The sequence below is a fragment of the Grampus griseus genome (assembly GCF_964374135.1).
Source record: "Grampus griseus genome assembly, chromosome: 6".
Lineage (NCBI taxonomy): Eukaryota > Metazoa > Chordata > Mammalia > Artiodactyla > Delphinidae > Grampus > Grampus griseus.
This window is the reverse complement of record NC_139000.1, coordinates 8,401,505-8,421,422: the sequence shown is the minus strand read 5'-3', so window position 1 is coordinate 8,421,422 and position 19,918 is coordinate 8,401,505. Positions and strand designations below refer to the sequence as shown.

Below are 19,918 nucleotides of genomic sequence, written 5' to 3'. Positions count from 1 at the left end.
CATTTGTTGAAATACCATTGCAATCCTGTAGTAAACCTGTTTGCTTCAAGATACTGCTAATTTGATTTGCTATTTTTATTATTTTAAAACACTGGTGAGTTTTATTTGCTAACGTTTTATTTGGATCTTTATTTATTAATGATATTGGTCTCTTTTTTATGCCATGTCTGTCAGGTTTTGATATAATGGTTATGCTCGAGTCATAAAAAGAACTGCACATATTTCCGACTTTTCCTGTGCTCTGGAACAGTTTAAGTAATATTTGGTTTTTCTTTTACAGTTTAATGGATGGGTCCATAAAACCATTTGGATAATGTACTTTTTAATCATGGTATCTTTCTTAATATTGTTAATATTTTCTCTTTATTTGGTGAGTTGAAGGTTTTGCCCCTTCTTGAGACAATTTTGGGAAGATAGATTTTCCTAGTAAGCACATATTTCATCTGCATTTTCAAATATGTTGGCATAAAAATTGCACATACCACTATTTTAACTTCTCCTCCATATTTGAAATCATATCCTTCTCTCAACCCTAACAATGCACATCTGTGTTTTTACCTTTTGTTTTTTCCTCCATCATACATACCAAAGATTGTCTACTTTATTGACTTTTTCAAAGAACCAACTTTCGGTTTTATTTATCACTCTGCAGTGATAAATATTTCTGATTTTATATTTTTAATGCTTTCTCCTACTTTCTTTTGTTCTTTTTAGTTCTCTATAATGAACACTAAGTTCATTTCTTTTTTATATTTCTTAATTATTAATATAAGCATTTGAGACTATGAATTTTTCTCTGAGCAGAGTTATGTGATTTTGATTGCATCCTATATGTAGATAGTTTGTGATTTTAATTCCTTCTTTCATCTCTGAATTTTTTGGAGTGTTTTTTTCCTTTCCCAAATGGTTCGTTTTTAAAATTTGTTTTTACCCCTGGGGCAGGGGATGGAATGAAATTGCTTCAGACCTACCAAAACCACATGGGTTACAAGTATGGGAGGTATGGTTTCCCCCAGAGGAAAAGTGAAGGCTGTTTCCAAAAGAATTGGGAATAAATTAAAAAAAAAAAAAAGAATTGGGAATAGATGTTAGGCAGACAAAAAGTACCAGTTTCTTCTCTACTGCCAATAGAATTGTTGAAGGATTAAATTAGATAGTACGTGTAATTTACTTAGCACAGTGTCTGGCACAAAACAAGCTGAATAATAATCACCAGATTAATGCCCTCTCCTTATGCCCTTTCTTACTGCTGGTCAGAATACCAGCACATGCTACACCCTCCCACAGCTCTTAGGAGAACCTTTGCAAACAGTAGGCCATCCCATTGCCCCTGTAGATTACCAGGTAATCCCCAGGGCGGGGGGCTGGGGTGGGGGTGGGGGTGGGGGGGGTGGGGGAATCTGTGGTTGTGTCCTCATTTGACCTCGGGGAGCCAGAGGAGATTCTCTGTGGGCTGTAAGGCTTTGTTCACGTACCTTTGCGATTCACCCGCCCCAACACCAAGAAAAACAGGAGGCCATGTGCTCCTCTAAGAAACATGGCCTCTGACCACCTGAGGTGTGACTGCCTGGCCCCGCCCCCTTTCTGCAGACCTAGGAAATGTTTGTCTCAGTGTCAGCCAGCTTCCAACACATTTCACTTGAGGAATAATATTCTTTAGATGAGGATTTGTTCTGAAGTCTGTGTTTTACACAACTGATACTAATTAACGGGCACTAATTAACACTCAGTCTTCTGCATCAGACAGGGAGCGTGAGCCGCCCACTGAGATCTCCTTCTGCAGTCGATGGCATCGCTTTGTGCTCTCATAAAAAAAAAAAAAAAAAACCAAAAACAAAACCTTAATGAGCTGCTGCTCTGTTATTTCATTTGGAATTTATCAGGAGTTTATGTGATCAAACCACACAAGTATAGTTCCGGGTGCCAGCACTCCTCATTTCTGAAGTTTGAAAATGATCTTTTCAAAGCAGAGCAGGAGAAATGGGAAAAAAGTCTTTCATCTCAAACTTTAAAAGAAAGAGAGAAAGAAAATGGAAAGCATAAGATGGAAATGTGGCATATTTTTATGCTGTGGAAGGTTTTTTCCCCTCAACACAGCAGAATTTTCCTTATTAAATAGATAGCTGTGTGAGAAAAACCAAAACCAGACTCGGGATGGAAGTGAGACGGGTGGCGATGGGAGAAACAAGAGAGCAGTGAATTTCTGGGCTGGCGGTGAAGCCCGGTGCCAGCCGCGGGCTTTGGCTCTGGGAGACTGGGAGCGCCCAGCTTCAAGCAGGCTCTGCACCACGGAGCCTGTGTCCCTCAGCTTAAGAGAAGGGTCTGTTCAGGAGAGCACCTCCTTTGTCAGCCTGACACTCCCTCCTCAGGGCCAGGGTGTCTTGTGGACACCCCTGGCGGGGGGCCTGGATTCACTGTCAGGAAGAAGGTTTGGCCACATGCCCCTGGGCTTGGGACCAACCCAGCTGGGGAGGCATCCACAGCAGAGCCAGCAGAGGGCTGCTCATCTCCGGCCCCGGGGCTCTCTGCCTCACCATGGCAGGCTGGTTGGCACCCCTGTTGCAGCCACAGCAGTGTCACCAGGCCCTGTGTGGGGTGTGGCAGGAGGGAACAGAACATATTCTGGGTAGCTGTCCATCTCACAGGAGGTTGAGTCTGCAGGCAGGCGAGCCACAGAGTGGATGCCGGCTGCCAGCCGTGTCCTTGGGTGGGTGGCAGGCCACAGGAGGGGTCCTCGCAGCCCCAGCTCTGACTCTGGCACCCTTGTCCCTGTGCCAGCCAGGACTCCCAGCCCCCAGCTTTCAGCACTGCTCTCTGTCCCAAATCTTTGGGGTCAGGCGGGCATAAATTCAAATCCTGATTCCCCCACTTGTAGGTTGTACGGTCTTGGATGTGTCACTTCTGCTCTGTAAGCTTCCATTCCCTAATCTGTAAAATGAAGAAGTGAGAACACCTACTGTGCTGTGCCAGTTGCGGTGAGGATGCTGTGGTACAGCAAGGCCAGCCTCTCCTGTCGCAGCCAGTGGCTGTTAGTATTACGGTTGTTTCCTCCAATGCGTCTGCACCTCCCAGTCCAGCTCCAGCCCCTGGCACTGCTCAGCCTCACGGCCGCCAGGGCCAGTAGCTGGTCCAGTTATTGTCCGTCTTGACAAGGCCAACAACACGGTGTCTTTTGCCACAGTAACGCTGTGTAAAAGGAAGGGAGCTGAGACATCCCAGCTGTGCTGTCTCAATCCAGACGGAAGTTCCCAGAGCTGGTCGTCTGAGGTAGGTGGCCGCACGTGGTCAGCATCTGGGCGCCATCCACAGTTATGGCAAACCTGGCTGGGTGCATCTCTCCCACGGGTGTCCCGCTCCAGTTCCAAGTGGGGCCTCGCCATGGAGCCAGGCTCGGGGTCAGCTCAGCTTCACAGGCACCTCAGTGGTCCAGGCCCTGGGCCGGGAGACTTCACAATCACCATCATTATCCCCAGTCACAGACAAGGAAACACAGGTCCCGGGAGGCAAAAAGGCTTGCCTGAGGCCACCCAGCTGGTAGGCGGCAGAGCCAGTGTTCCAGGTCTTCTGGCTCCAAGCCCCACGCTCTCCCACTTCCACCACAGCTGTGTGTCACGGGGCAGAGCTGGCAGGGCCCCCAGGCCATGGTGGGCCCGCTGACAATGGGACCTGGGACAGATGTGTCACGATGGGTGCCAGGGAGGCCGCGGGGAGGAGGTGGACGGTGCAGCCACCATGTAGTCGTCAGCCCTCCTGGAGAATGTTGACCCCAAGGGGGTGTCAAGCAGGGAGAGCCATGGCCTGGATGCCTGTGGGGTCAGCTGTGCCCCATCCTGCCTCACCAGCTGCCAGGCTCCAGGGGATCTAGCTGGGGTCAAAGAAGGACTTGACAGTGTGGCAGCCTGGACTGACCTGTGTTCAAATCTTGCCTCTGCCACTTCCCAGCTGTGTGATCTCAGACAAGTGATGCAGGGCTCTCAGCTTCAGCTTCTTCCTCTGTAAAGTAGAGATAAAACCTCCCTGATAACAGCATGGTTATGGCAAATCAACAAACAGGGCAAAGCTCTTAGTTTAGGACCTGGAACACAGTAAGTGGTCAGTCTTATTATAATCATCACTTGACTCCCCATGTCTCTTTCTTCAGCTCTGAAATGAGGGTAATGATGTACTTTGTAAGGTTATTTTGTGGCCTAAAGTATGCCTTCATTCATACCTTCCTTCTTTCAACTAATGTTCACCAAGCAGCTCCTGTGTGCTCTGTTCCAGCCGCTGGGGTTGAGCTTGTGGAACAGGACGCTTCCTCCTCAGAGGGGTTTTAATAAAGTCTGATGGGGGAATCAGACAGTAGATACATGAACGAGGCCAGTCAGTATCTAATGGTGGCTGTGGTGAGTGCTGTGTGTCAGGCTTCGCGCTGCTCTGGCCAAGTACAAGTGGGAGGTGGCTATTCTAATGATTTCATCATGGTTTAGGCTTTTAAATATTTCCAGTTACAGGCTAATGACAATACTGGGAAGATTTCTCTGGATTTGTGCAGTATCACCTGCAGATTTGCTGCTTTGGGAGTGACAGGCTGTTCATATGGGAATTCTGTCCAGGTGTTGCTGAGGCTTGGGGTCTGCCCCGGCCGCCAGGGCCAGGAGGCCTCCTTTGGGAGGTCCCCTCTGTCTTCACCTGTGGTGGCCCTGGCCTGGACTCTCAGGTCAGGGGAACAGATAGGTGTTTTGTGGAGGAGGGTGATGAACACTCTACAGTGGGGTTTGCTCCTATGAAGTAGTGAGTTCCCCATGCCCTGAGGGGACAGGCAGAAGCTGGGGTGGAAATGGTGTTCGGCCCCTTCGAAGGCGAGCTTCTCCTGGCCTCTGTCTGCAGAGCCAGGACCTGAGAGGATGCAGAGGGGCCCGCCCCAGTCCTCACAGGACAGAGGAGGGTGAGCCTTCCATGCCGGGGGTGTTATTTGAGAAAAGGCAACTGATTCCTCGTGTGTTTCTCATGTCCGGTGAGTGGGTCAGAACAGGCACTGGAGCCAGACAGACCTGGGTTCAAATCCAACACACTCGCTGTGAGGCCTCAGGCTCATTTCTTAATCTCTCTGAACTTGCCTCGTGTCCCTTATCCCCTCACCTCATGCTCAGCACTAGGGGGTACTTTTTGTTGTGGTTGAAGCGTTAATGGGATTTTCGGGATTGCCATTGCTGAATCCTTGGGGAGGTAGCTGAGTTACATTTTTAAGAGGGAAGAGGAAAAACAAGGTCAAGAAGTAATAAATCTGTGGACTTAAATGTTCCAAACTTGGAGCTTCTATACAAGGGAAATGACTTCTAATTTTTAAAATTTTGGAAACATGGTGCCACTAAAAAGAAGGGAAGTGGAAATGATTCCTATGAGAAGTGCTAGCACATGTTTCTGTGATTAACAGTTTCCCGTAAAAATGTGTAGCTATTTTAAAAGCGGACGAATGACTCATGGTGTCCAGCACCAGCAGCCCACTGCGATGGCAGGAAGCATGTACTCTGCGGAGGCAGGCTTGGGTTCAGCTCCCATCCCCATCATTTACCGGCTGTGTGACCTGGAACGAGTTAAACATCCTCTGTGCATTTCCTTTTCCTCCTCTGTAAAATGGGTTTTATAAGAACAAATAAGATAATGAATGTGTAAGTCAGTGCAGTGTTTGTCCAGCCATGCAGAAAACCTACAGCTTTAATATTAAGTACCTGGTTAATTACATTTGTTATCATTCTTAGTAGTTTAATAGTAAACTTTCAAGGCTATAAATTTTCCTCTGATTACCACTTTGGTCTGATCCCATAAATTTTGATATGTAATGTTCTTATTGTCATTACCTTTGAATAGATTTCTTATTTTAGATTTTTTTGTTTTTTATTTGACCTGAGAGTTGCTTATGAGTGTGTGTGTGTTTGTGTGTGTGTGTGTGTGTGTGTGTGTGTGTGTGTGTGTGTGTGTGTGTTTAACAAACGGTTAGAATTTTTTCTATATTGTTAAATCCTAGATGTACTGTAAGGTCAAAGAGAGCAGATAATATGACATTTACTTTTTGGAGCTTATTGAGCATTTTTTTATAGACTAGCATATAATCAGTGTTTGTAAGCATTCCATGAGAATTTAAAAAGGATTATATTTTTATTTATATAACACCACGCTTGTTAATTTTGTTACTTAAATACTACATTTATATATGGACACATACATATGTATATCTGTAGATGCATGTATATATATGTGTGTATATTTTTGTATGTACATACATATGTGTACGCACACACACACACACACACACACACACACAAATTCTCGAAGAGACATACCAAAGGCTCCCTCCATGTTTGTGGCTTTCTTGAATCCACTTTTCATTTTTGGCACTTTTTTGCTTTGTATATTTTGGTGCAATGTTGCTTTATGCATAGAAGTTAGTAATCATTAGATCTTCTCAATCCACTGTGCCTTTCATTAATATTAATCACTCCTCTTTGCCTTGTTCAATGTTTTCTGCCTTAAATTCTACTTTACATCACTACTCCTGCTCAACCCCACCAATATTAACGGTGTAGTGGCAGTACTCATGGGGGCTGCTGGAAGGATATGTCACCCGTTGTCCATGCACATCTCCAGAGAGACTAAAGTGCGACCCGACCCTGCAGCAAGCCAGTCAGCTGGGCCACACCACAGAGCCAGTCCTGTTTTCTCAACCCTGGCCAGGTGGCTTGTCCCGAATTCCCCCTGGGGTGATGCCATGAGACCATGCTGAGGCTCTGCGCTGGCCTATCACAGCAGTGTTTTCATATCATACGTTATTTTCTTATTAAGCACCCTCAGGAGAATTCTCTGTCTAGCCTTAGTTCTTTGTACCAAGGACAGTTGCTTTTTCGATTTCTTCTTTTGTTCTTTAATTTATGATTTGGGGTGTGTGTATGTGTATCTGTGGACAGATAGATAAACAAGTAGACACACAGCTAAGTGAATAAATGAAAAACTGAATTCAGACAGTGTTCTCCTGGATATGACAACTTAGACCTATTAAACTGCAGTGGTTGGTAAGAAACACAAGCATTCATTCATCCCTTTCGTGTCCTGTTATTTTCCAGTTGGGTTACAGGTAATAACCCTTGTTGCTGGAGAGTGTATGAACTAGAAATGCTAAAATCTTGCCAGCATTCATTTTGGTGGTTGCTCAGATGTTTGATTTAAAGTTGAGCAGTCTGTGTGAAGAGTTAGTAGTCAGGACTGGAATTGAAGCCCAAATCATACCGCATTTTTCCATGTCACCCTATATCTTCTAGCACAGCAGTTCTGTTTTGTGCCATTTTGTTCTGATTTATGGTGAACACCTACCATCATTAAATATCTTCCTTAATTTTAGGCATCTATCTTCTGGATTTAATCTACATTGATTCTGCATATCCTGCCTCAGGCAGCATCATGGAAAACGAACAAAGATCCAATCAGATGAACAATATTCTCCGAATAATTGCGGATTTACAAGTTTCCTGCAGCTACGGTTAGTACCCCTGGTATTGGAATTGTGAAATCTTACATCACCGAAATTTGGGTCCAGCACCTTGTCAGTGAGAAAGCTCTAGAAACCAGGTAGTCTCCACAAAGCTTTTCACTTTGATATCTTGAGTATCAAACACGTTCTGGATCCTTTATAAGCATGTTTGATCTTCAGAGACTATGCAAACTAGATGTTACCATCTCTGTATCACAGATGAGGAAACTGAGGCTGAAGACAGTGTAGTCACTTGTCTAAGGTCACACGTCCAATGAGTGGCAGAGCCCAGGTCCTTCATTCATGAAGAGCTTTGTGGGCACCTCCTGGGTGGCTCTCCTCCAAGCAGATTCAGGTACTTGGGCTCCTCTATCTCGTGGCTCTGCCGTGTCCCATGGCCCCGAGTCCTCCACTGACCTCTACATCCAGCTGGAAGATGCAGAAGGAGAGAGAATCATACCAGAGTGGGATTTATGGACCAGACTTGCACGTGGTGCTCATCACTTCTGCCGAGGGAGGCCAGGAATGCAACGTAGCTGCGGGCCTAGAGGGAACAGGGAAATGACTTGGTCAACAACTGGCCAGGCTCTGCCACACGTGACCAGATACAAAGGGTGACTGTGATGGTGGGCATCTGAGATGGTTGGAGGAGGTGTTGCTGGCAATGCTGATGGGCCGTCCATGTGGACGGTGGGGGATGGGGCTTGACTGGGAGCCAGGTGCCCTGGCCCTCCAGGAATGGGCCTGAGTGACCAGGACGTCCGGCGGCAGAAGTCAGCAGAGAAGAGGGGGAGAGTGGCCGAGGTGCAGGAGTGTGCCTCCTTGGAGCAGGTTTTCACAGGATGGGGGAGAGTAAAAGTCTGGAAGCAGCAAAGCGGGCCAAGGAAGAGAGCAACACCACCTCCAGTACGTAGGGTGGGAGAAACCAACAGCCTCCATGTGGTAAGGCCACTGCAGGGGGGCCACACAAGCCAAAGGTCCGCTCATGAGTGCCGCCCCTACAAGCGCCCGCACTTCCCGACCAGCTCTTCTTCTGCCCAGAGGAACAGGGAGGGGACTGTGTTCCCAGTGCCCTTTCCACTCAAGGACCTCGACACTGGTCCTGCTGGCCAGCAGAGCAATTACATACACAGCTTTGGGGTCAGACAGATGTGGGTTCACGTCTTGGCTCCGCCTCCTGAAAAGTCACTTTGTCCTAAGTCTGAACTTTTCTCATAGTAAAGATGGGGACATGACTGTGCAGAGCCCTTAGCCCACCCCAGCATTTCATTAGAGCTCAGGAAATGCTCACTCTTACTACCATTAGGTTCCCCTGCCCCTTCCCCATCGTCAGCTCCGTGAAGCAGGGGTCATTATCCCCATTTCAGAGACGAGAACACCGAGGCCCTAGAGAAAGAGAATGACCTGCCGAGAGTCTCACAGTTACGAGGCAGAGCCATCAGGGGCTCCTTGCGGCACCTGGATGCACCCGCCCGCCCCCCCCCCCCCGCCGCCCCGGGAAAGCGAGGGCCCTTTCCCACCCTTTCTCCACTCCTCTCCACAGCGTCCTCCACTGCCTCAACCTCTCTCCTTAACTGGTCTGTCCCACCCTGTGGGGAACGAATGACAGAGCGCATCACGGAGGGTTTACGGCTCCCTCAGAAAGAGTGCAGTGACTGTGACGGTCTGGGGGGGGCACCTGACGTCAGTCACCGCGGGACAGAGAGACAGGGCAGTGTGGCCAAGGCCGCAGGTGACCTGGGGTCAAAACTTCTCAGCAGTGTGACATGGCAAGTCGCCATGGCTTCCTCCTGTGTGCAGTTGACATCTTACTCCCCGAAATGAGGCAGGTGCAAAGGCTGAGGCAGATGGCTTCTAGAAATCACTGGGTGTAGAGCCTGGCACAGAACAGGCGCTCAAGCGTCTAGGTCCTTCCCTTTCCTCTTAGGGTGCAGCAGCTCCAGCCCGTGGGCCAGACTCTCAGGCTGTGCCAGGATCTGGGTTGGGCCTGCACACCAGGCTGGATGGCGTTCATTCCTTCTTGCATTCTTGTCACACGGGGTTGGGCAAGCATGGGAGGCTTGGCCAGTTACTCCAGTGGAGACCTGTTTTAGGGCACACACACCTCGCTGGAGGCCATCTTTCCCCCAAGACCCATCTTTCCCCAGCCAAGGAACTGTGGTGACCTCAGGGTGTGGTGTCTGTGGCCCTGCCATCTGGGGGGCACTTCCTGAGGGACCCCTCTGGGCCCAGCACAGGCCCAGCCTAAGGGATCATAAGCAACTGTTGAAAGACTGAATATATGTCTCAGTCCCTAAGGAGCTTCTCATGGGGGGCCTGGGGATGGGGAGAGACTGAAGCCCCTGGGTTTTGTCCTCCTCCTCCAGACCACCTCACAACCCTCCCCCACGTGCAGAAGTACCTGAAGTCCGTGCGCTACATTGAAGAGCTCCAGAAGTTTGTGGAAGACGACAACTACAAGTGAGTGCCCCCGGCCCCCTGCAGGGCTAACGGAAGGTCACTGCAGCTGCACCGGCACCTCCCCTCCAGCACATGTGCATAAGGTGACCTCTGACCCCACAGAGCCCACAGCAGGGCTGCTGAGTGTCTCCTCCCACCCGCCCCAGCCCCACAGGCGCCACCGGGCCGAGGAGGGTGTTCTGTCAACTTCTCAGCGTGGCTTTCTCTAGTGGGGAGCGTGAATGAATTTGGGCTCCACAGCTGTGTGTGGTGCAGGCTTAGTGCTCCAGGTCAAGAGTGCCTGCCCCCACTCAGCGCTGAGTGGAAGGACAGCTTTCTAGCCACATCTCCAGGCTGCCAAACAGAGCTCTCCGAGAGCCTGTTTCATGCACGAGGCAGCTCCCTGGGGCCCCAGCTTGCTGCTGGACTCTTGCCATCCGGCGCTGGCTGAGGCCCCGTCTCCATCCCATGCAGCCCGTGTGGAATAGGCCCAGTTCCCATGAAGACCCCTGTGGGCCCTTTGGCCTCATCTTCCACTCACCTGCTCTGGCTTTCAGTTCTTTCTTCATTTGTGGCAGCTGGGAATTTATCCAACATTTCTATGTATTTAGAGGCAGAAGGAAGATTTTTCACGTTGGGTCTGTCTGCCGTATTGACTGGATGTCTTCTTGGCTCACTTTGAGCTTGAGGTCAGCTAAGAGCCTCAGGACTTTTCATATGGCCTGATATATGATGGAGGCAAGTCTCAGCCGTCTTGTAACTGATCATTTTCCCCCCTAAACGTCAACTTTACATGTATTGTTTTAAATCTCATCTTACTGGTTGCTTCCAGTAAACCATGCCTGATCCCTTTGAATCCTGCTATCCAATATATTTTTAAATCTCTTCCAGTTTTGTGTCTAAAAATTTGATCAGCTTGATGATTTGGTCTTCATTAAAGTCACTGGAAACTGTAGAGAGCTGTGGCCACTAGAGACACCCCAGGTTACCCCTTTTCACTCACCAAGATCTTGGGAATGGCTGTTCAAGGTTTTTCACCTGCCACCTCTGCAGGAGTGGATCTCAGCCCTGGCTGTGGATCAGAGACACCTAGGAAGCCTTCTAGCCATCCAGGTGTGTGTGTTGGGGGGGGGGGCAGGGTCTGGAAATTCGTATTTTTTCAAAGCTCCCCACATGGTTCTAATGATTGGCTATCTTTAGGAACATAAACATAATGTCTTCAGTTGTTATTGTACAATATATTGTTACAATAGAATATAATACATTTTGATCTGTTACATAATCATAACAGCAATAAATAAAGGCCAGAGATTACCATTAAAATTACGTTTGCCACAAATTGCTCATTTTTACTTACAAAGCATTTGCTGTTCCTGAAAAGAGTACCCCGGAGTGGGAAATTATTCCCACTTAGGATCGGGGGTAATATTTTCCATTCATGTGCCAATAATGCGGTTAAGGAGACAGTAGTTTTTCATTTACACTAATATCCTTTAAGGAGAAAAATGGTCTATAAATACTTCTGGCCATGAGATAATCCTTGGACAAGCTGCAGGTTGTGAGTAATAACGCCTTCCGTTCTGAAGGACATTGAACACCCCCAGCACCTAATGCTTGGATTGCACAAAAGCCCTTTGTTGTGGTCCAAGTGGACAAACCCAGGGAGGAAGGCTGCGTTCTTGCCCTGTGCCCAGACCACTGAGGGGGTCCCTTCCCAGGAAGACCCTGGCTCTGAGTGACACGGGACGCACAGGGCTTGTGACTCTGCTTGAGCGTCCCACACTCCCTGGCCCAACTCACCCCCCCAAGGCTTGGTCCCCACCCCAGAGGACGCAGGCTTAGCTCTTACCTTAATGACGTTGCCCCGACCTGCTTTGGAGACGTTGGGCCAAGGAGCCCAACCAGTGCTTTGTTTTCCTCAGCCTTTAGTCTATTTTATTTTATTTAAGAAAAATTACCCAAATTCCTACCACTTAGAAAGCCTGACTGTTGGCATCAAGTGAACATTATTTTGGACATTTTTCTATGCATAAAAGTACATATATATACATATATATATATATATATATGGAGAAGGATGGATAGGTGGATGGATGCAAGAATAGAATTTATTAAAATTGGATTATACCACACTTGCTATTTTTAATTAAAAGTATTTACTTTAATTTAACCAGAAAAAGGAACTGAAATAAAACATAAGGAATTGCTGCTCTTCAAATAAATATTTCTCCACCACAAGAGATATTGTTTCCTAAAAGGACCTTCTAAGATTAACAAAAGAGGTCAGGAAAAACATGAAGAGGTTGGAGTACCTAAGCTCCGTTTTAACTAGATTTCCATGGTGAGCAGAGTCCGTTGACTCTGGTCATGAAAGATGAGATCATTAGCAAGCTCCCCCCGCTTCACCTCCACTGCACCATCTTCCAAATCCTTGTGAGTTTTCTTATTTCTACGTCATCCAAGTTTATAACATACACCTCATGTTCAGGAATCATAATTCCTACTATTTCGTGTTTCGAAACATTTTCAATTCTTACCACCTGTCACTTCTCCAGTCCTGGAGTCTTTATTTTAAATCAATCCCTTATTTAGCCGGGTTTCGTCATGAAGTACGTTTTTCGGAAGTCCTACACTTTCGAAAGAGTCCTCCGATCTCTTTCATGAAAACATTTGCATCTGACTTGCTGGGCTCCTTTGCTTCCCTCCCTCAGGACACGCAGAGCTGCTCCACTGCCTGCTGGCACTGGATGCTGTTGTAGACAAAGCTCACGCCAGTCTGTTTTTTCCCTCTTATAAGCAACTTGTTTTGTCTACCTGGTGGGTGAAGAATTCCTTGAGGCTCAGAAGCTTCACAAGAGGAATGCCTCGGAGTGGAGGGTTCTGTACCAGATTTCCCTGGAACAGGGATGCTCTTTATTCATGACAGAGGAATTCTTTTGGTTTCTGTCTTTGACTACTTCTGTGCCACTTCTTGGCTTTTCTCTTTCCAGCGTTCCAGGAATCCATATGTTGGATGTTCTGCCTTCCAAATCCGTCAGCTTCTTTCTTATGGCTGTAATCTCCATCTTCTTCATCGACAGTCACTGGGATGGTCTGTTTCTACTCTGGTATTCCTCCGGTCCTGTCTCGTTTCGGTCCTTGATTTGTTTGTTCCCCTAGCTTTCCAATCTCCCCTTTCATCTTACCCATTTGTGTTCTAATCTCATTTTTTGGGTTTTGTTTTATTCATCCCGAGTTCTCAAGGACGTGGGGGATTTCCTCGTGTGCCTCGGGGCTGCCTTCTAGGCTGGGGAATCTGGACAAGGCTCTCTTCTTTCCTCTTTCCCTTTTTCCTGAGAGGACACTTGTAGCGTTTGCCACACCGTTTCTTTTCATCTTGCTTCCATGTGAGAGGCTCCATCTGGATATTCCACGGCTCTCATGAAGGGAGGCGACGTCTGACCCTGCTCCCCGGTGTGAGAGGGGCTGGTTTGCCTCCTGCTGGGCCGTGAGGCCCAGGGCTTCTCAGTCTCTGCCCTCTCGTGCAGCCGGCGGGGGGACGCAGGGCTCAGGCTCCATGGAGGCAGAGAGCAAGCGGTCTGTTTTATTACAGACAGCGGCTCTATTGAAAGGCCTACAGCAGGGTTTCCTCCACCTAGTTTCGGGCTGTATCCCATTCCAGAAAAGGATACCCTCAGGTGTTGAATCATCCCCCCCCCCACCGCCATGGAGGCTTCGCTTCCATCAGAGTATTCCCTACACTATCCATCTGGCCCATCCGTTTCTCTCCAGAATCTGCAGCCAGTCAGAAGAGGGAAAGGGAAGGCCTCCCGCTCAGACCCACCAAGAAGTCTCAGAGGGCAGGATAGGAGCCGCACCGAGTTAGGACTCTTGGTTAGACTCCAGGATCCACTTTTTCTTTTCTTGGCTATGAGTTTCTGAAGTTCATGGCTTCAGTTTATACCCCCTCCCTTGCTGAGCAGCAGCTGGTGAGTTCTTTTACTCCTGAGCCTTTATAATTGTTTGTTCGTTTTGTTGGGTGAGGGAGAAGTCTGGCAGCCGGCTTCACTCTTGTCATTTTCACCCAGAAGTTCTTAATCGATGCTTTTAAAAAATAGTAATAACCATTGCGTCAGGCCTCTCTGGGGGCATCTGAGAGAGAGTGCAGTCTAATGATTAAACGCCCTGGTTTGGGGTTTGGGGTCAGACAGCCCTGGTCCCCTGCTCGGCCACCTGTTAGCCCTGTGAATCCTGGGGAAGCTGCTTGACTTCGATGCTCCTCAGTTTCTTCCTCTACAAGACGGGGATGGTGTTCCTAGTTTATAGCGTTGTCTTGAGAATGAAGACTGTGCCATCTGTGCCCCGCAGATGATGGGCCATGATTACACTGTTTACTGTGTCTTCCTTAACCATTATCTTTTGGTCATGGAAATCCCCTGGGGCCATTGGAAGGAAATGGCTGTGAGCTGGAGCCAACCTCAGAGTATTCCTGGTTCTGTGACTTTAATAGCGCTTAACAGCAGTCCACCTTCTCAGTTCCAAGCGTGCACATGTTAGCTTCTGCTCCCCACCCCCTGACACACCAGAGCCCATCTAATCTTTTGAAAATCTTTGTTTTCAGACTGTCGCTCAGAATTGAGCCAGGAAGCAGCTCCCCGAGACTAGTCTCTTCCAAGGAAGATCTTGCAGGTATCGTAGCCACCTCAAGTGGGGGCAGACTCTCCAGTAACCCTAACGTGGCTGCCAGGGTTGGTCTTTCCTGTGGAGCCAAAGGCCAGAGTCCGGTTTGCAGGCTGGCAGACTCAGCGTCCCTGCTTACAGCCTGCCCAGGCTTCGGATCACATGGGGCCCCTCTGGGCTGGGGCTCCCTGGAAGAGCCTGAGACCTAAGACAGGCAAGGTCAGAGCCCCAAGCCGGGAGCATGCACAGGATAGAGAAAACCCCAGCACCTTCTCCCAGTCCCCTGGACCCTTGTCATTGGGCCCACCGCCAGGCTCGGGTTGACAAGCCCCGGAAGGGTGTGCGGGATGCCTGGGGTATTTCCCACCACACACAGACGGCTCGCCTTCCTCGGGCATCAGTTTTATTGACATATTGACAGTGTTCCCTAGAGATTAGGGGCCCAGGCTTTGAAGTCCAATCCAAGCTATGCCGTTCCCAGCTTTGTCACTTTACCTCTCTGATGCTCACTGGCCTCATCCACAAGATGGAGGTGACACTAGCTCTCACTCTGCAGGGCTGTGCCACCTGGGCAGGGTCACACTTTAAAGCCCTCTGCCCACGTGTGCACGCGGTATTAGCTGCCTCAGAGTCATGTCTGTGAGTTTCCTTTTATCCGTATTCCAGCCAACTCTCGTCACTGGGACTGAGCTCTGCTGCTGCCTGGGGAGGGACCAGATTGGGGGCGGGGGTCTGACTGTACTTCCTCCTCCTGGTTTGAGCTTGGGTGACACCAACCTGGGTTCTAGGCCACTGCAGTCTTGGACAAGCCACTTCATGCCCTCTGGGCCTCAGTTTCCTTACCTATAAGATGGGGATAATAAGTCGTCCATCCCAGCGTCGCTGGAACGTCAAAATTGAAATGATATTCAGAAGGCACGCAGTGTAGAGTCTGACAGGCAGTGAGTGTTTGGTGAGGGGGTGGCTGTCGCAGGCTGCTGCCTGGTGTCGTGCCACCCCCAGCCTGTCGATGTCTCAAGCCACTCTTTCTCCTTTCTGGAGCCAGGCCAGTGCAGCAGTGCTGCTGGCCCAGGGCCACAGAGCCACTAGCCACTAGCCCTCCCAAACAAGGCCTCTGCCCTGAGGGTTTTCTCTAGGCTCCTTACCTTTCCCAGCCTCTCCTGGCTCCATTGTGCAGGTTGGACCCTGTCCCTAGTCCCTCCTGGGGTGGTGGTCGGGTGTCCCACAGTAACTTAGCAGAGGGAGACACTGGTTGATCCACACAGCCTTGGGAGTGCTGCTGTCCACACCTCAAGAGACAGTCGGAGTGCTGGCCTGAGCTTGATTTTCACAGTGTTCCATGAGCCTAATATGAAAATATCTTCTGCAGTCTCCTCCCACATCCACTGCCTTCCACACGTGGCAGATGACCCACCAGCAGAGGTGACCAGAAGGGAAGCTCCTGGCACTGGTCTTTCTCTGCCGTCTCAGCTCTGCCCCTGTTCTAGAACCTTGCCCCGCTCAGTTGGCCGTGTTCCTTCCGGACGCTCAGCTACACCTGACCTTGGGTAGGGGGTGGACGGGGGGCAGGGATTTTATCAGAGGGATGTAGGAAGTAGCAGTAGGATTCTAAAGCAATCGTTTAGGGCCACAGAGGGAACAATAGGAAACTCTAGCCACTCAAGACTATTTCTTCAGGAGAGAATGCCAGAATTCCAGAGCCGGAGAGTGGACTCCAATACGAAGTGTTCTGCCCTTCGGAGTCTCCTCCAAATTAGTTTGAATAAGAGGCCTCTGCACCCTGTCTGGGTAATATACCTTGTCAGGATGACCACATACATCTCTGGCCTTCCCCAGGTGCTCACAAGTGCCCACCACCACACTTCCTACCCTCCAGACATGCTGGAAGATTCATCTCCCAGTGCCCCAGGTTGGAGACAGGAGCCAGACGCAGAAAACTAACACTGCTAGTTGGGGGTCTGCAGGACTGGACCCCTCACTGAGCCCGGGGCCGGAAAGGAAGAGCTGCTTTCACTTTTGACCCCTGCCTATGATGGAAGCCAGTACTGGAGCTGGGACCCAGCCGCCGGTCCAGCCTCCTCAAGGTTCAGCTGGACTCTCCTTCCATCCCATCCCCCATCACCTCCACCTGCTCCGTTGTGTATTAGCCATGTGAAACCAGAAGCCAGCAAGTTAGCTAACCTCAAGCATCAGTCAGAAAATCCTGGCAGGAAACAGAATTGCCCCCGGATGACTCACCGGAAGAAACTTAATGAAGGTGAAATGGCAGTAGGAATAAATACTGCACACAAAGGATAGCGAGGCCCCCAGCGCCTCTAGGCTGAAGGACCTGGTGGGGAAAAACGTTACCCACTCTGGCAAGCTCTGAGTCGCAGAGGACGGTCAGCTTGGCAGGAGCTGTGGTAGCGGAGGGTGAAGCAGGAAGGAGGGGGGAGAAAAAAATGCGCTGACCTCTCTCTCCTCTGCCCTCCCACCCCATCTGCTGCCAGAGCCTCCCATCCGCCAAACCCAGTTGGAGGCCTGGGTGAGGGAGCCAAGAGATGCCTCTCGGGGGTCAGCCTCCCACAGGCACCAAGCAGGGCGAAGAATGCGTCTGAAGGGTCAGACAGAGCAGACCACATACCCGCCAAGCCTCAATTTCTCCATCTGTAAAGCGGGCATAATCATACCTCCCACAGTGAGCTGTGCAAATGTATTGAGGTCACGTGTGTGTAAAACACTTCGCAAGTCCCTGACTCATGGGACACACTCATCAAGGGTAACTTTATTAGGATGATGATATTATTGTCAATATTTATGATTCTGCCTCTGTCACCTGAATCACTCCTCAGGTCTTAGCAAAATGTCATGGCCCCAGGGAAGCCTTTCCTCCACCCAGCCCCACCCGCACCCCCCAGGTCAGGCCCCCTGTTACACTGTGGGCAAGGAGCACACCACGGCCCTAACGCAGCCCACCCTGGTTGTATCGGAGCACAGCCACACGCAGCCGTGGGCACGTTGGCGGCTTGCTCTCTACGACAGCAGAGCTGAGGTGGGGACAGAGACCCCATGGCCTGCAAAGCCTAAAGCATTCACTACCTGGCCTTTTCCAGAGTTTGCCCACCTTGCGTTATACCCTCTTGCAGCGTCTTTGTCCCTCTGTGTCTGCTTTCCCCACCAGCCCGGGGTTCCCAGAGCCCGGCACCTGGGGCGCTTGGTCTCTGGGCTCCTGGCGGGGCCCTGTGGGCACCTGGTTCCCGGGCTGCCTGCTGACTCCACGTTCCTCCCAGAAAAGTGCTGAGGCCGGCGTTTCCACACAGTGTGGCCGGCAGACCCAGGCGCCCAGGAGCGTCTGCACTGACTTTTCAAATCCCTGGCTCCAGCCTGGAAGCAGGATGTTAAGGTTTTCATTGATCACCAGAGGGCCCGGGCGCGTCTGGAAGGCTTCAGACGCACTCAGTGGTCCCGGCTTCCCACCCTCAGACGACAGAGGGGACCCGCGGGGTCCCGTGGGGGGCGGGGCCAGAGGGCAGCTCCAGGGAGGCCTTCTGCGTCTGGCAATTAGACTGGGCTGCGTGGCAGGAGCCCGACCAGATCCGGGGACAGGAATGTGCCTCTTGCAGGCCCAGGAATGGGAGGAACGCAGCCTCCCTCGGCTCCCTGGGATGGGGGCCGGGCCTACAGCTCTGGGCTCTTTCCAGCCAGCAGGCACCCCACACCTGCCGAGGAAAGGCCCCAAGAGGCATCTGTTTACCCGAGGCTTCACATGCCAGGGTCGGCTGTGAGCCAGGCCCCGGCGGAACCCGGCGAAGACCTGCCCTCCTGGGCTCCATTCACGCCTTATTGGGGGAGGCAGGCATCAGAAGGCGTGAGGGAACAGGGGGGCACTCCGTCGCTGCGATGCCCCTGCGCCCCACTCTCCACCCCTGGGGAGCAGCTGTGCCAGCAGCTCTGTACCGACAGATGGACAGACTGTGAGAAGGGAAGTGGAGAAACCTTCTCAGTTTCTGGTCTGGGGAGAAAAAAGGCCAGGAATGCCACGTCTTCTATTCCCCCCCCCATATGTAATGTTTAGTTTATATAAATGAACTAATATTTTCCTGGAGAGCAAAAATCATAAAGAACGTTGACCCCAAGAGAGGGCAAGTGATGTTTGTGTGTGCCTTGGACCCGGTGAAGACATTTCCAGATCTCGGGAGCCCCACCTCCACATGGCTGAACCAACTGACAGGTTTTCTCTGAAGATTCTTTGGCAGCAAAGCAAGTCCATGGAAAATCTCACCCTGGGCCGCAAGTTTCCTTCAGGACTGCTCTCCGACACACCTTTCCATCTTCCTTGTTCCATGCTCAGCGGGTAAAAGCCCTGCTTTGGAGTCAGGCGGACCTGAGCGCAAGGGCTGGCTCCCGCGCTTCCTAGCTCTGGGACCTTGGGCAATCGGCGTAGCCCCTCTGAGCCTCGGTTTTCTTACTGGTGAAATGAGAATAGGAATAAATACTTCACGTAGGCTTACTTCACAGGGCTGAGGCTGGGCCGGAAAAGCCCTTAGATAGGGCCTGGCACGCGCTTAGCACTAAGGAATGTTAGCTCCTGGCCCTCGCAGGCAGGCTCTGATGCTGACCGGATGGAGGGGCAGCGTGACACAGCCAGCAGAGCACTGGACGGGGGGCTGGAGTGCCCTCACCTCAGCTCCAGCTCACCACTCACCAGCCGCGCCAGGTACCACGGCCGCATAACCTGCCAGCCCAGGACCTAACGGCACAAAGCAACCATTTTATTCTATGCATAGATTTGCAGGTCAGGAATCTGGACAGGAAACAGCCTGTCCAAATTCTGCTCCACGATATCTGGGGTCTCAGTTGGAAAGACTTGAAGGCTGAGAGGGACTTGATGCTGGGAGCTGGAACCATCTGGACATGCGTGGTGCTGGCTGGTTATCTGGGGCAGAACACGAACATACATGTGGCCTCCCGTGTGGCCTGGGCTCCCCTGCCGCGTGGCAGTCTCATAACTCTTGCATGGCATTGCTCCCCGAAAGCGGATGTCCCCAAAGCATCATGACATCTGTGTGACCCACCTCGGAAGTCACATAGCCTTGCTTTTGCCACACCCTGTAGGTCAAGGCAGTCTACAAAGGCCTGCCAGGCCCGAGGAGAGGGCAGGTAGACCTCGCCACTTGGTTCATGGTAGGGAAACAGGGGTGCAAAGATAACAATAGTAATCGTAATAGTAACGGCAGCTAACACGTACTGAGGGTATACCCTCTGCCAGGCACTGTTCTAAGCCCATCCCACGCGCCCGCTTGGTGAGCCTCACACCTACCCTGTGAGGTGGGGGGG

General features: G+C 50.5%; 1 protein-coding gene across 3 annotated transcripts in view; it reads left to right on the top strand.

Moving 5' to 3' along the window:
* Positions 1-19,918, top strand: part of RALGPS1 (Ral GEF with PH domain and SH3 binding motif 1) — a 282,818-nt gene that overhangs the window by 225,626 nt on the left and 37,274 nt on the right. For all 3 annotated transcript variants that reach the window (XM_082657473.1, XM_082657474.1, XM_082657475.1), the window contains 3 exons: positions 7,376-7,513; positions 9,871-9,964; positions 14,544-14,611. In XM_082657473.1, the coding sequence (XP_082513599.1) occupies positions 7,376-7,513; positions 9,871-9,964; positions 14,544-14,611 (300 nt within the window). The remainder of the gene's footprint in view (positions 1-7,375; positions 7,514-9,870; positions 9,965-14,543; positions 14,612-19,918) is intronic.